Source organism: Anopheles coustani, chromosome 3, assembly GCF_943734705.1.
Source record: "Anopheles coustani chromosome 3, idAnoCousDA_361_x.2, whole genome shotgun sequence".
NCBI lineage: Eukaryota > Metazoa > Arthropoda > Insecta > Diptera > Culicidae > Anopheles > Anopheles coustani.
Genome location: NC_071288.1, coordinates 58,807,344 through 58,823,520, shown reverse-complemented (window position 1 = coordinate 58,823,520; position 16,177 = coordinate 58,807,344). Strand labels below are relative to the sequence as shown.

At 42.8% G+C, this 16,177-nt stretch overlaps 1 protein-coding gene across 1 annotated transcript; it reads right to left on the bottom strand.

Moving 5' to 3' along the window:
• Nucleotides 1-211: 211 nt before the first annotated feature.
• On the bottom strand, nucleotides 212-3,353 carry LOC131263824 (pro-resilin-like). The gene is made up of 3 exons (XM_058266088.1): nucleotides 3,333-3,353; nucleotides 437-856; nucleotides 212-340 (listed from the first exon to the last, which is right to left on the bottom strand). The coding sequence occupies exons 1-3, from the start codon at nucleotides 3,351-3,353 to the stop codon at nucleotides 212-214; spliced, it is 570 nt and encodes a 189-aa protein (XP_058122071.1).
• Between the last annotated feature and the right edge of the window lie 12,824 nt (nucleotides 3,354-16,177).

Genomic DNA, 16,177 nt, shown 5'->3' with positions numbered 1-16,177 from the left:
GGCATGACTGACGCCCAAATGCGTTCGGTACAGACGAAACTGCTTAATGTAATGGGATGCTTAAGGTACGGTAGTTGAATAGTGAGTATTGACCGCTAGCTAAGTGAATTCAATAAATTTGTCTATGATCGCCTACCCAACGTTGGCACAGAGTTGTGGTTCCGTCGGGCGGGCTACCCTGTTGAAATCGAGGGGCATCCGATACCGGTGCTTATTGGTAGCCGTTGAACTGGCCGTTTCCACCATAACCTCCGTTACCGTTGGCTCCGTTGCCGGTGCCGACATCTTCGTAGGTGATCGTCGGGCGGTATCCGTTCTGGTCGGCCTCGTAGTTCACAACCTGTGGGGCAATAAGATGAGCGTCGATCAGTTGAGCCGTTGCTCCGAGGGAATGTTAGCGATGACTTAAAGTTTGCAATTTGTATCTGGGACTCACTTGCTTGCGACCATCGGGAAGCAGGACGTAGTAGCGTCCGACGGTTCGGTCTCCATCGCGAGACTCCATGTGGCCGAAGTCGTTTCCGGAGGCGAAATCTTCAACCTTGTACTCGAACGAGTACTTGGCCGGCTGAGCGTTAGCGTCCTCGTAGTTGTATCCGCCGTTTCCGCCGTTTCCACCGTTGCCCGAGGGAGGTCCGTACTGCTGCGACGGGGCGGCATAGTTTCCACCGTTGGAGGAGCCCGTGGGGTAGTTGTAACCGTTGTCGTTTGCGTTATAGTTGTAACCGTTATTCCCATTGAACGACTGGCTCGGCGGCAGGTAGTTGCTCGACGGGGCGGAGAATCCGTTGCGGGGCGCCGGAGGTTCGGCCGTGGCCAGCGCGACCAGCGAGATGATGGCAACAGCGACGAAGATCTGCAATTACAGTTGAAACGGCACGCAGTACTTAGTCGGAGATGCGAAAATCGAATGATAGAAAAACCGAAAACAAAGATTTGCTTCACACCGCACGGCCCAACTTTCACAGTGCTGCTTCGAAACACGCAGACGTACGATCGGTACGATTACAACTGTGGCAGTCACCTTCACGCGTACGCTTGTCCGGTGGCGACTGACATCACGGTTGTGTGGTTTTGCTTTCGGAAAGTTTGTTTGTTTTTTTCTTCTTTTTTTTGTTACCCTTCCGTCGCCGTATGAGTTTCCGTTTTTGTTGTGATCAATGTTTGAACTATTGACGTCACACACAGCAAATATTAGGCGATGTTGATCGATGGTCGCAGGGTTGCATCGTAAGGTTTGAGCAACAACCATCGAAAGCTCCTGATTCGAATTTGCTCGGTGAACTGTGAGCTCGCAGTAGCACACCAAAACCGTTAGCGTTACCATAACCACGGCAACGTAGGAACTGGATGGCGAACATGCTTTTGAGCTGGCTATGCTTTTGTATCCAAGCCGTTTGGCGCGAAATGATCAATTAGGAGAACGTGGGCGTATTGCATGATGGTTCCCACGTGGATATGGACGAAATAAATTAGTGAGATTTGGAGGAATTATGAAAATGTACCAGCCTCCTAAAAATGCTAACTGTTAAATTAGTTTAAAAATTTTCCAAAGCATATACCAGGTCATTTAAAAAACAGTAAATACAGGATATAGATGATTAATGGTAAGTTGGATTTTCGGCCAGTGTAAGTCAACCGTCATTGAGATTTGAAGGTTCATTCTACAAATTTGTTTGAATTGTACTTTTATAATTAATAAAATCCCATTGTTACATTGCAATGGAAAAAAAACTATAATTAAAAGAATAAGAAACATCCTGTTTAGCAATAATTTGCTGCTTTCCTGATCTATAGATTTTTGTTATTGTCTTTTTTTTTTAAATATGATCACTTTTATATAGATTTTTCAACGAAAAGCTTGAAAAGTTTAGTCGTATTATCCTGATTTGTTCACGAGTCTTCATGTTTCACTACTGTGTGATTTTTATTACTACTGTGTGAATTACACACATGATGATGCTTTCAGAAAGAATCTATTTTCGTTTTTGTGCTGGTTTTGCTAAAAACTCTCGTTCTAGATCAACCGAATAAAGACGAAGTTTAGTTTTCCAGGTGTTCTAAATTATTTATGCACTATTACCGTAAACCCACTTCACTATGCAATTCAGTTCGTATCGAAAAGCTCTCACTTTTGTTAAATTCGTACCTTCATTTTGCTATAGTTGATGTTTTGGTAAAAAAAAAGCTGTCAAGCACGATTTAACGATCACTGTCGATACAACACTGCACTGAAAAGTAGATAAATAATGCACGTTTACATTAGCGAACAACTTGGTAAAAATATTACAAATTTATGTTAAGAAATCTGTGCAGAACTGAAGAAAAAACTTGTTCTGTTTCAAGAACGATTCTAACTCAATGCGTTTGAAAAACGTCTGTACCGAAACTGCACTGATGCTTGCGAGCTGAGGCTCTGTGCTCCGGATGATGGTTAATTTGTTTATGATTTGATTCAATCATGTCGGCCGTATTTATACGCGACCACGAGCCGCAGCATCACCTAGTGGGCAGGCTAGTACCCGTCGGTGCGCCCCGGAGAGTCTACTAAGAAAAAGAGTCGCCTCGGCTGGCGCCTGCCGTCTCTTCTTCACCCGTTCAAAGGGGGCTGCATCGGGCATCTTCGCGCCAGCATTGTCTAGAAAGGCTTCTCGTCCGTCCTGTGCAAAGATGCTGCGCGGAAGGGTAGGAGAGAACGAGCGAATCCAATCCACTGTCAGGCCACCGAAACCGCGAAACGCGTGCATTTCGCTGCTGAAAGCGGCGTTCAAAACGCGAAAAGCCTCAAAATCTGTCCCGCGACTGGCGCCGGTTGGAAGCTGGGGTGAGCGGGGACTAAAGAAGATCAAAAGAGAATGGAGTGCTCATCGGATGTTCATAGAAAGGAAGGGAGTACTCCGCCATGGCAACAACCGTCCGCATACGGGTCTCGTGCGAGGAGAGGGAGAGGCCGAGTTCAGCCGACGGCTAGAGCGGAACGTATGGCTTCGTTTCGGCCAGCCGCTTGGAAGAACGTCAACATGACCATCCCCGCGCTGTCAGATCGGCGCTCGAGATGATCGGTATGAAGCGGTAAGCCTCGAGCCTGGCCGCCTAACGCCCGGACGATCCCGAGTGCCGAAAGTGAAACGGAACAGTCACGGAAAAATTGGTTCACATACTCGACGGGCTTCGGGGCCATCGGGGTGCTTCAGCTCACTTTGTATCCCATTCGCTTCAGCGTGTTAGCCAACCAATGAGGAAAAATAGAGGAAAATAAAAGCCCGGGAAGATGGTCCCTAGTTTGGTGCCAGCGATGAGCGCATCACACGTGTGGCGCATGCTCCACTCACGTTCGCCAACGCCTGCGCCATTCTTAACACTTGACGCTTCCAGGAGGGCATCGAAGCAAATCGTGTATGGGGCCCGATTGCCGCTTTACTTTCAATTTCACTGCCTAACCTGTGGCACCCCATGCTTTTCTCCACCACCATCATCCCCAACGGAGCACTCGACTTTGTTCTATCACTGTGAAACGACCGAGAAAAACCTGCAAATTGTAGGTTCGAGCCAATTTTCACGCGTCTATGCCGTGTTAGATGGCGGAGGTCTGGTTTGTTTTGCAGTGTTCTTTGTGGTGCAGTGTTTTTTCTTTCCTAAACCCCAATGCACCTTGCAGAGGGTGAACCGATCCGGTATGGAAATAACGATGCACATTAAATAGTGCGAATAGATTTACCGAGCGATGCGCGCGATGCTAGGGATGCTGATCATAGATTAGATACGCAACCGATGCAGCTTCTTCGCTGTTAAAACTCTTTCGAAAGAGAGTATTTTAGTGTTTGCCTGAGCAACTGGCATCTGCGGAATGCTCTTTGGTTGTGCTTTTATTACCAGCTATTAACACCCATGAAAAATTGCAATTTGATACGAGAACTCATTAAAATTCCTATCTGATTCACTACACTTAGCAGAAACAATTTTAACATCGGTGAAACTTCATAAAATCAACCAATTTTCAAAAAAAGGAAAGAGATGTTAGTTTAGTAGTGTAGAACAAAGTTTTTTTTTTCAATAAAGCAAATAATCGCAATATGTTGTATTATACAACATGCACTACGAATGGTGCGACATGGATATTCCTGTTTTTAATTGTATTTGTCTGGTTTATTTCCGAATAACTTTCTGTTCTTACATTTCCGGATGATAATTTAATTGATTAACGAGTTCGACTCATCGGTCTTTCCACATTCGGGAGTACCCATTGCGCAGCGGTAGCGCGAGGAAACACCACGCCATAGGTGTGGGATCGAATCTCGAGTTTATCACCCTCCGGTATTACGAACAGCTGACCACCGATCTGTAATGTACCGTTTTTCAGTCACAGTTACACTCTCTTCGGAGGGAGGCCTTGTCTCACTAGGGGATGTCGTGCCACATAAAGATCAGAGAAGGTTCATGTTAATCGGAACCATTTACAAATTGTAAGAGCTTAATGTTTATGCTCAACAGATTGTAAATTAAAAAAATAGCTCCAAAGCTTCAGGTCCTTCAAAATTTATGCAATTTTGCCAAATATGCTTCAGTTCTGTTTTATTTACTTTCTCATTGATTATACTTAATGGTTTTATGCTGTTATTTTAGATTAGCCATTTTATTAGAATTAAATACTTTACTGAATGCTATATTTCCTGTTCCTTATGTTTTTGCTTCAAATTCGGTAATATTTATCATTTTAGAAATGTGCGGCTTTTAACAAATTTTTAGGTGTTACCTGTTTGACAGATAATAAATGAGCTCCATCGCTGCTTCACTTCAATCGGTGACACTGCCTACGTTACATAAGAGTGCAGCTCTTTTACCAGCAGTAAATTGGAGCGCACTTCGCGGCTCGAAAAAAGCCCGTTGCGTTGCCCATTGATACGAGTGCCTTTCACCCGGTCTCATCATCATTTCTTAACCCAAGTCGGGATCTTTTTGGCAAACAAATAAAAACAAAGCCCCCGAAGTAGCATCCCGTTTGGCCGTGCAATTTGTCAACACAATCAGCACCGTTGCTACCGTGTTTGCCGGTTGGTGCAGGAAAGAAATTGTGCGGTCAAGCTGCAGCCAAAATTAATTAGCGCATTTTAATTCATCGAGCAGCTCATTTTACAACGGGGCTAGATTTGATCTGATTTTAAATTTAACATTATAAAATGGTGCCGACGATATCGCGGATTCACCTACCGAGTGATGGTGGCAGATGTGATGAAACCATCGAGCGGCTGCGATGCGTTCACAGAATCTCTACGGGGGCGTCACGAGCGTTATTTGAGGCAATCCTACAAACGTACGAATCCGAATTCCGCTTCCATCGTACCGACTCGACCCCTCGTCAACGCAAAGGCTCGGTCGTCAGGGGGGGACTGGGCTTAATTAGCGAAAAGGGAAGGAGCAGAAAGAATCCGTAATAACATGTGTTTATGATGCACTGCGCATGCTGCACATCCCGATGAAAAGTGACAGTGCATGCAACCCGATCGCAACTGCACCGGCGTTGGCTTCTTTTGCACCCGCGGACACCGATTGGAATGTGCGGCAGATGCCTCAGAAGTGGATGCCTTTCGCGTGCGGCGAGTGGATGCTGTCCATTTGCCATGGCGATGGGCCGAGATTTGCGTGATCATCAGCCATGCACGCTGCTCACCTGCTGCGGAGTGCTGCTGAACTTGAACGGTCCGAACGGGTTTCGAAAGTCGTTCGCCGTTCGACCTAGCATCGGGCGGCCCTAATTGCTGGGGGAAATTAATATTTTTGCCCGATTTCTAGATCTCTAGACCGGCGGCACAATCACTAGCGCAATTGATGGGTGATTGTGGCTGCCAAACGATGACACACTACACGACGACGATGAGGTATACGACGATCACTGTTCAAGGGTAGCTCGTTGTAGCCGAAGGTTAAAGAAGCAACGCTGTGCGGCAGGAATTTTGTGCAAAGATGGATGGAGCGCATGGGGAAGCTCCCAAAACGGATACTGAAACACAATACACTGAATACATCTCGAAGGCCCTGCTTGGAGGTAAAGGAACCTCGTGTGACTGGACACATGTGTTTGGTAAAAAAGGATATTTTATGTTTTATGACTGGCTTTGGGTGATGTTTCTCAACGTCACACGAAACAAATTGCAATGTTTTTTTCATTTCAAAAGTACCCGATTACAAGAAATCTCAATTTCAGTTGTCAACACCAGCTTGAGAATTACCAATATTGAAACGATGATTTATTTGTTGGAAATCATTGCGACTAATAGTGTTAATGATACAGAATTTAAAAATATTATGTTTCAATGTATTTAAGAATTACATCTGATTTGACAATTCTTGCATCAACAAATTTATGCATTCTTATTTAATGTTGTTTTATTTATTGCTGTGATGCTATGAATTAAAAAATGCTCAAAGCGATTATGACTTTATTTGTAGAAAACTTGCAAATTAAAAAGGTTAACTTCTTTTGGACCTACAAATATCGATTATAATGTCTCTGCTTAGACTCTGAAAAAATGAAAAACATTGTAAACAATTTAATCATTCTACATTAAATTTTGCCATTTCTACTGTTTTTTGTTTGCTGATATTATTTCTTCTACTTTTTATATGCACCTTTTTTCCTACTTGTTTAATGTTATTTATTTTTTTTTCTTTACATATGGGTTTTCAGACTGTGAAAACCGCATTGATGTTTCGAAAGACTGTTTTGCCATTTGACCGGAAACATATAACTTTGAAAATATTCTTTCTACCCTCTCAAAACCCTCTCAAAATGTTTTTGTTCTGATTATCAACTGATCGTGACGATGAGGAAATTAGTATTTTCATCAGGAAGATGTCACTAATAGACAGATTATATTCAATCATTTTGAGCAAGCTGTAACAGCCTCCCAAGCCGTTGCCGTTGCAATGTAAGACAAAACGCTCATCAATGTTCCATACAAGGTTCCGTGATGGTTGGATTTAGTTTTTCGTAAGTATACCAGAAAAAACAGTTTCATCAAGGAACATTGCAACTGTTTGCGGGGGCGTATCGCGAACGCCCTCACCATTCACTTGTTCACTCTCATTTTCTCGCCTCGTGGCTACCGGTGTTTTGGTTTTTGCCCTTTTTCTCCGACACTGGCACGCAGAATGAGATTACAGTTCTTTCAATTGGGATCGTGTCCGCTAAACCCTGCCCCAGCGGTCGACCCTCCCAGCACGGATAGGTGTTATCCCCTTTTGCGATCGTGCGGTTGGTTTGCGTTGGGCCATTTTCAGATCATTTCTCTGCGCCTCGGGAAAGAGTGTGTGTGCATATCTGTGCAGAGAGCGCATTGGTGCGAAAATCTACCGCGTTGCAATCCGAAGGTCTGCAGCTTTTTCCCCCGAGGTTCGGGTGGCCGGAGGGATAGTTTGTCGTGCGATGCCCTGCTCGTGTCATGATTTACTGTATCGTCGCTAAACATCGTTTCTTGTGTTTTCTCCGCGCCCGGTGTCTCACATCGGGAAGAGTGACTTGGGTGCATCGTAAAGGTGCATGCAGGGAACACGAGGGTTGTGCAGGGGAGAGGTATGTGAAAGAGTGGTAAGAAAGGGGTTACCGAAACGCAGCAACAATTGCGGCGGCATGCTGCACAAAATCTGCACCGGGCCGTGAATACAGGCTTCCTCGTTTGTAATTTGCACGCCGATTATGAAATGGTCATGATGGATTAGTTCAGCACGCGGACAGCCCAGCTCCGCTCGGTACACGTCACCAGGAACAGCCTTGGGTATGCCTTGTCTAGTTTCTAGCAGGCACAACGCAATGGTATCTGAAGAGGAGTCTACCGTTCGCTAGACCGAAGAATCTGTACGTGCCGCCGTCGGTGACGTAAAAAAGGGAATGGATTTGCATTTTCTGGCGAAGAGTTAAAAAAATAATTTACACAATTTAATCAATACATTTTACTAATCAACTACCAGCCTAGGCGTAATTGAAACATGTAACCTGTCGTGAGGTAGCAATGTTACATCATACTGGCATTGCGATTTATTATAACTATTTAAATATTTTATGTTCGTGAAGGTGGTGCAATTTCTGAAACAAGACCTAAACTATTTCCCGAAATATCAAAGTGTCAAACCAATTTTTCAGTTCAACCAATATGACCATAAATCACCAAACCAAACTGAAGCAAAAGCACAGGTTGTGCCCAACAACTGTCCAAATCACGAATTTTGCGGTTGACCTTTCCGCGAGGTCCGTGTTGGTTTAGCGCTGTTGATTTATGGAACCTGCGTCTGGAAACTGGAACAATCGATATTCTTCCCAGCTGACCATCGTGCACCGTCCAGCATCGTGAAAGAAGAGCAGCCGATTGCTAGGTCCTAGGTCAGTATTTCTCCAGCTGCCAATCAAATGTGGCGCAACCAACAAATGCGCACGAATTCTAGGCGTTGCGATGCTATCGATTACCACGGCACTGTTGGTTGATACTGCATTATAATCTTTTATGCGGTGTATTATACCCGCATCATTGAAAAAGATCTAGGGTCGGTTTTGTTTGGACAAGTGTCTACAGAGGTTGAATTCACGCCCCAAACCAACGCAAGAAAGGTGGTGCATAAACGAATGAATTAGAAAAAAGGAATTCAATCAAGCAAGTGCACATAAGAGTGAATAGAAAAAGTGTATATTACAACTGGGAACAGCTAGCATTTCAATAAAGTCTTCAGTTGTTTACTGTCTTTATACAGCCAAATATTTAATTGAATTCATGCAACTTCAAATGATCACTGAATTCAAGTTTTTATTAAAACATTGTCATAGAAGCGGAACAAATTGTATTACATGTAACGTTAAATTTATGCTCTTTCTTTTTAAGCTACAGTACACGATCTATGAAACAATAATATATTATCATTTACATCAAATGCAGCTAAAGTTCGATGATCGTGAGAAAAGTCGGTTTTCGACGTCTTCGTGTGTTTTATTCAATTTTGTATCCACATGATGACAATAAAATCATACCCTTCTTACATACACGCGTAATATTTTAATACTTTTAACTTATTCACCAATGTATAGTTTTCAGTGCGAACATTAGATCTAGATAACTAAACTACATAATAATATTTCGAAAATCTTCCATTATGTTTATCTTTATTTTCGCCAAGTTCAGTTAACATGAAAATGATTAATTGGATTGGATATTTATTTTAGGATAAAACTATTGAAATTAACCCCTTTCAACACAGGTTACATGAAAAGAGTTGCCAATTATAATATCCTTATCACAAAAATAAAACAATCACCTTGGAGAATAAAAGTCTACTATGGTTGTCATCGTAGAGCGTTTTGCGTTAACGCAAATCAGTATCGCGTGTTGCACGCATGAGATAGGACTCACGCAACATAAATGTCTATTCAAATTGGCCTAAGTTGGCTCGCAGTACTTTGTTCAGAAACAGCATGTGAACCAAGAAACGGCAACAGAGTGAAAAACAGCTTCGGGAGTATGTGGGGAGGGGGGCCTTGGGGCATAATGTACATTCTGCAAAATAAATGCATCAGATATCGTCGATATGCAATTAAAGCATAAACACAATTTGTAACTCGAGGTGTTAAACGTTTTTCTCACATTCACTTACATCTAGCATCTTGTCTACGTCTCACACCACAAAATGGTTCGAAAGCAAGTGCGAAATCGGTCCTGTGCTGTAACGTAGGTAAAAGATACAGTGAAGCCAATGGGACCATTTCATTTCATTGATCTTTGCCATGCGAAAGCTACCTACTTTTTGTGTTAAAGGAATGGCGAAATTTATTCATTGCTCTATGTTGTTTACAATTAATAGATCATTAATTTGAATTCATCTGCCCGTTTAGTTTGAAATGTATGTTTGTATAGGGTTTACTCACATTACTAACTGTTGTTCCATTCCAATCTTTTGCTTACTGGGAAAAATCATTGTTTTATAATATAACATTCCACACTAATAAAGAGTATAGCTTTTTAACTCTAATTTTTTTTCTTATTCTCCAATTTACCAATGTTCAATTGCTTAATTGACATACAAGAGGTAAGAGTGAATGACAAAAACATAAAAATGACATGAAAAAAACAGACCCCCTCAGAATGGCTTTCGATCGTTCGAAGTTATGATGGAAAGGGGCTTCTCCTGTGGGTCTGCGAGACGGCATGACCTTTCCAGTGTTCGGTTCCATCGGGTTAGTTTCGACCGGTTGATGTGCGGATGAGTGATGCACTTCACATTGGGTGCGTTATTGGTAAACAATAAAGTTTAATCTCCATCCCCGGGCGGGAGGGAACCGATTGAATTTTACAACCGTTACGGTAGCAGCGGGGTTACGCTGCATTCTCCAATGTCTTAATCGGTCGTTTAAATTTTCGAACGTTTAATGCCCTCCCTCCGGAGATGAGCCCCATTTGGGCGATGCACTCTTCGACTGCCCTGTTGTAAGTCGGTCGAACGTTGTATGCAATTGCCGGATGTCGGACGGCGGGGCATTATTGGCATCCCACATTGTAGTGCTTCAAGGTCGACGAAGGCAAAAATCACCGTTCGGGTGTAAGGCTCGGGACAGTGTGGTTTTTTTGCTGACTTGGGATCCGAAAAAAGAGGTTAAAACCGAGCGTGCGCTGAATCGTGGCGTGGCTAATTTTGACGGCCGCAGTGAAATGGTTTGCGCCAAAACACATCCGTCGCTCAGGTTTTAGATGTCGAGTAGGCTGCTTTTTGCTACTTGGTGAAGGCCTCTTTACAACGCCCCGACGTACAATTCCGATCGGTACTTTCATTTTTCTTAAGGTTGCCTTTGCGCAGGAGCCCACCTTCCCGGCGGAGTGTTACTATTTAAGGAATTCTTAGACGGTACTATCGCTCAGCGCGCACCGAAACACACGCTGATGACCCTGAGAGATATGTGACGCACAGTACGTGAGCCGTTAGTGGTCTCCCAGCAAAACCTTCGGTGAGTCGGCAACGGATGGTCCGAACCATCACCCTTTTGTCTACCCTTCACCCTTTGGCCGAATGAGGGCTCGAATCCAACGTTAAAGCCCCATTACGTTTACATTAATTAAAGATGAGTGAGATGAGCGCCCTTAGAAGAGAAACCAAACAAATCCTTGTTGAACTAAATTGAAGATTTCACCATTAGTAAGGAAAAGTGTGATATCATAATTATGATTTAATTGAAATGTGTTGGTAAACGATTAGGACTTTGCTTTACATTGTCATTGTTTTAAATTACCAGTTTGTCCACCGTTAGTATTTTTTTAACCTTGACCTGGTTATTCCTTATAAACAATCAAAATGATACGAATCTAAAGCAATTATGAATTCCATGCTTCAACAGACTACAAATACTTATTGTGGAACATATTGAGATCAATAATCAATAATCTCCGGTTAGCCCTTGGCTTGGGGAAGACGAAACTCTTCCCTATCAAGCTGATGTGCTTTGTTCGAAAGAATGGCTCTTCGTTCACATGTTTGCTTTCGTTTTCACCGTCGTTGGTTGAGCTGTAGCTGTCATCACCGTCCGTTTATTGATTGCTGGACTTGAACCATAAATGCATCATAAATGCAACATGCAATAAGGGTTCGAGCAAGTACATTATGCAACTGGTTGAGTGAGAGATCGCGTGCTGCATCGCAGTGGAGCTCGGGTACGGTTAGGGTTGAGAAACAGGGCATAGAAACTCGGTGTTCTCATCGTTAGGATTATCACATGCGTCGACAATCCCACATTACTGTGCCGAAAAGGAAGATGGGAGAAGTGAACGATACGAAGGTTCGATCGAGCCCCGATTTTTGTTTTGAAGCTATAGCACTGCGTTCTGTGAGTCTTTCGAAGGATCGGTTGACGGGCTTGGCAAAAGGGACCTGTCCCTATCACAAACCACACAACAAGCATCCTTCGGACCACTGACATGTCGATCCTACTCATGTCAGACCACGTTCAAACAATGCGATTCATGACGAATGGTGCAAAACCTTGGGCTTTCGCGGCTCACCAACAATTAGAGATTGTCTCGCTTGGCGCTGTCAGTTCCAGTTCTTGCTTCTAAGCGGATGCTGAGTAGCGATTTGGCAACCTTCCCTCCTACGAGCGCAAACGAGCTGAAGAGGTTCATCGTGCAGCGACAAAGTGTAGTAGACGGGCCGCGTACGAAGGAACCGTTCGTGATCGTTTGGAAGAATTCGCCGATCAGCACGCTGAACGTTGCGATGCTCACTGGTTCCTCAACAGCTCTACAAAAGTGCTTAAAATACACTTTTTAGCAGGGATGGCGTACGCGTGGGGGTGCTGCACCGAACCGTTCCTTCCGTTGATTCGGCGATCAGACCGATTAATCAAAGCAATTATTCAGTCTTTACGCTGGCTGGCAATTCGAGGCTAGATAATGAAAGTCGCCACTTCCTTTGAGGAAGATCCAAAATGGTGCTCCAGACGGTTCGTAGAGACAACTGTCGACGCCACCGCATACAACATGACCCTGAGGAAGGTGGATGAAGATGAACTTGAAATCTGGCGCGATGCCCAAGGAGCGGACGGCGTCTGCATGCTTGTCTCGTGGGCATGTGTCAAGTGTTTGGCAAACAGATCTCCTTTTACTCGGTTTACGTTGACGCTAGGCACGTTGAACGCACCGGACGGATGTAGATCATGCCTGATAGGGATCGGTTGTGGCGTGAGGTGACATCAAGTTCACACTTTACATTCACTGTAGCGCTCTGTTTGATTGCTGGATCGCATTGTCTGCCAAATAAAATGGGAGAATTTGATTATAATTTTTATTGACTCGGATAAAGACCTTATACATATTTGGCATGTTGCCAAACCGGTTTTGTGCATGTGTTTTCATCCTCATTATATTACAAGTCTTGCCCTTCTTATGAACTCGTAACATTTTGGAAATTGTACGGATTGTACACCCGAATAAAAAGGATAGCCTAGTAGGATTCACTTTCAAACTGAGTTGTGAATATAGTTAAAGTGCACCATACATTCGCGACTGCAAAACCCAACCACAGTTTAGACGAGGATGCATTTAACAAGTCTGATGTAACATTCTGCACCACACATTAGTGAAAGAGGCTTACAGCATCCCTAACAGGTAATTAGGTAATGCAGATTTATGTTGCTTCGTACGGTGCAATCCTTTCACCGACAACAATCATTGTTAGTTTATTCAATTAGAAATGTGGAAACGAAGCTCAAAGGATGCTTACATAATAAAAACATTTATGGTGATAATTATTCTATCTAATAAGTTCCACAATGATCCAAGCAACGGTTTTTCTTACATAGAAAAGCATAGGGAACATCGATGATCGGAAGAGTGGTTGTTGTTGAAGCATTTCGAGTGCCAATCTGTAATGGCTTTTATGGTGATGGTAAAGTATCTTTATTTGAAGCATCGAACATGAATATTACGGCCATGATCTTGCGTTCCAAGCAGCATCTTCACCACAAGGGTAAGCAATTGCACAAAGAAGTTCTTCTTGATCTAGCTGATTGTTCGGTCAATCCGATATTTGGCAATTAATGTGTCGGACTTCACAGACTTTTGCACAATAACGCTAATCAATCGCTAAAGGGGCGGTGTGATATCGTACTCTAGAAGAATGGTGATTTGGACGAAAATTCTGGGCAACTCCTCAGCGTGTACTAGAAAAAATATGCTGTAATTAACGTTCATTGTTTTCTGCTGTCCTCACAGTCCATTGTTAAAACGATTTGTAACTAAATCCAGATTTGGATCAAATTCCGCTAGGGCGGGGATGAAGTACAAAAAAACAAAAATCTTCCAGTTGACCTTTCGCCAAATTTACCTTCAACCTTTCGCTCGAAACATCGATGAAAGGCGTGAACATCTTTTTGAAGCGAAAGAGGAAACAACCTCGACCAGCTGGGCCGCATAAAGTCTTGAAGCTTATGGCTTACGAAGGTCTAATTAAATGAAACAATCACTGTCCGGGATAGCGCCGATCGGTATGTTTTCTGTGCACTTCGATTATTGAGCGGTCACTGTGAAGTCCGCCTGTACCCAAAGTTCAACGCTACCTTCCCATCTTTGGAATGGAAAAAAGGAGGCTCACAATCACAGGCCGTGAAATAAATTTGAATCATGCTCTTAAAACACATTCGATTTTCACAAAAGTATCTCTTCCCTCTTGACCATGACTATGTTAATACTGTGTGTGACCTCATTCCATGTTGGAATGGAATGAAGCTTGCGAAAACGAATCATTGTATCCAGTGTTCGGTGGCTTTGCGGATGATCCTCCTCTTTTGCAATGTTAATAATGCCACTAAAAGCGGAGAGGTTTCATTTTCATAAATCTTACCGAGCACATACTTCTAATAAAGGTCAGGTTACGGTGAAGGCTAAACTTTAGATATACTGACATCCTAGCTGTGAATAATCATCATGAACATGTTGAATAATAATCAAAATATTATGTCGAGTTTAAATTTTGAATGCACATTATTAGAACACCGGTCCATCAAATACCAAGCCCTGTCCAATTCCTAACAAACGGAAATTGAATAGATTATCCGTAGAAGTCTTTCACACCAGAGAAGAATAACACATCGTGAAACAATTTTACGTTTTGTAAAGCATTTCAGTTTATTGTCTTCTGAGTTATTTTTCTAATCTCTCAAAAAACTGTGCGTTCACTCTAGCAGTTAAGTTATTACAAGTTTTGAAGTAGTTTAGTATGATGGGGAATGCCGTTTTGTAATTTTTAAATACGGAAATATTTTAATTAGTTATTAAAGTGTTGTAAATCCAGTTTTAGTTGTTCTACGAACTAGTTTTCCTATTAGAAAAAAAAATTTGCCCCAGTCTTACGAGTTTTTTTTTCCACTCTTGTGCTATTATATTTTCACTTTCTGTAAGCTCCAAATTATATGGCTGTTCATTGAGAGAATTGTGTTTTCGTAATAATGCCCTGGTGTTACTTCCCGGCCGTTGGTGTGAACTCAATAAAAGATTACACACTTGTTGGGTTAACTAGCAGTTCACTTTTCGTGCGGTCGTGAGGGAGTAACAACCGACGTGTGTGCCGATTTAAACTCCGGAAGTTGCTAATATGTAACCTGAACATGTAATTTTGTAGCGGTGGTTTCAGGACTGATCGAATGATCGAATCTAGAAATAACAGTTCCCACTGATCCATTAATTTTAGCTTGGCTTAAGAAAAGCATTGCAAACAGGCAGTTTAAAAATATGTTTAGAAATTAAAAATTCTACCAAATTATAAACTAAAAATTTTAAGCAAAGCAACTGCATCAATTCTGCCTGACTGTCAATAACCCATATGGTGGATAGGAGTCTTAGTCCCTTACTTGGCGTAAAGACCATGGAGTCCGGTCTCAGTTGGGATTCGAATCCACGCCGTTTAGGTGGTGAGCCAAAACGGTTATGGACCGATTTTGGGTTGTCTTGTTCGTTCGTCTTGTTAATTTTGATTTTGTTTTTCGAATTTGATTTAGATGTTTGCACTAGAGCATTAGTGCGTTAGTAAACCATCTTCGTTTTTAAAATATGCTAAATTACTTGCCAACATCTGCTCAGCAAGCAAAATGATACTGAATGAAAGTTAGATTAAATTTAAACATTGTTAAAATTCAGCTAATGCATATTATACCTTCACCAGCGCGAACCTTCACTTACCTCGATCAAAGTTGTATCGAAAAGATTCCAGACTATAAAACAGAAGAACGTTTGTTTTACACATTAATCAAGGGTCACGAGCAAATATGGAACCTCTTTGTTAATCTGATGGATATAGTATCGTGCACCAGAAGTTTGAGCAACACTTGAGCAAACTCAAAGGAGAATTTATGTGCACATTCGTCCAGGCCACATGTCTTTCCATCTAAGTGGTCCGAATCTCCCGGCGGGGTCATATGCTTGCTGATTCATCTGCTTCACGAGCCAAACGCGATCTCGAGCGATACGAACCATCGGCTGTAAGCACACGTTTTGCACGTGTAGTGTGCATCTTCCATCTGCCTAACGCTTGCCCCGGACGGATGGCGGGTTCCGAGCGAGCTTTGTCATTCTCGAATGGACGACATTCGCGCCATCGTCCACAAGATGCCCGTTCGAGTTCGCATGCACGCGATTACTTTATGCACTCCACTCTGTTT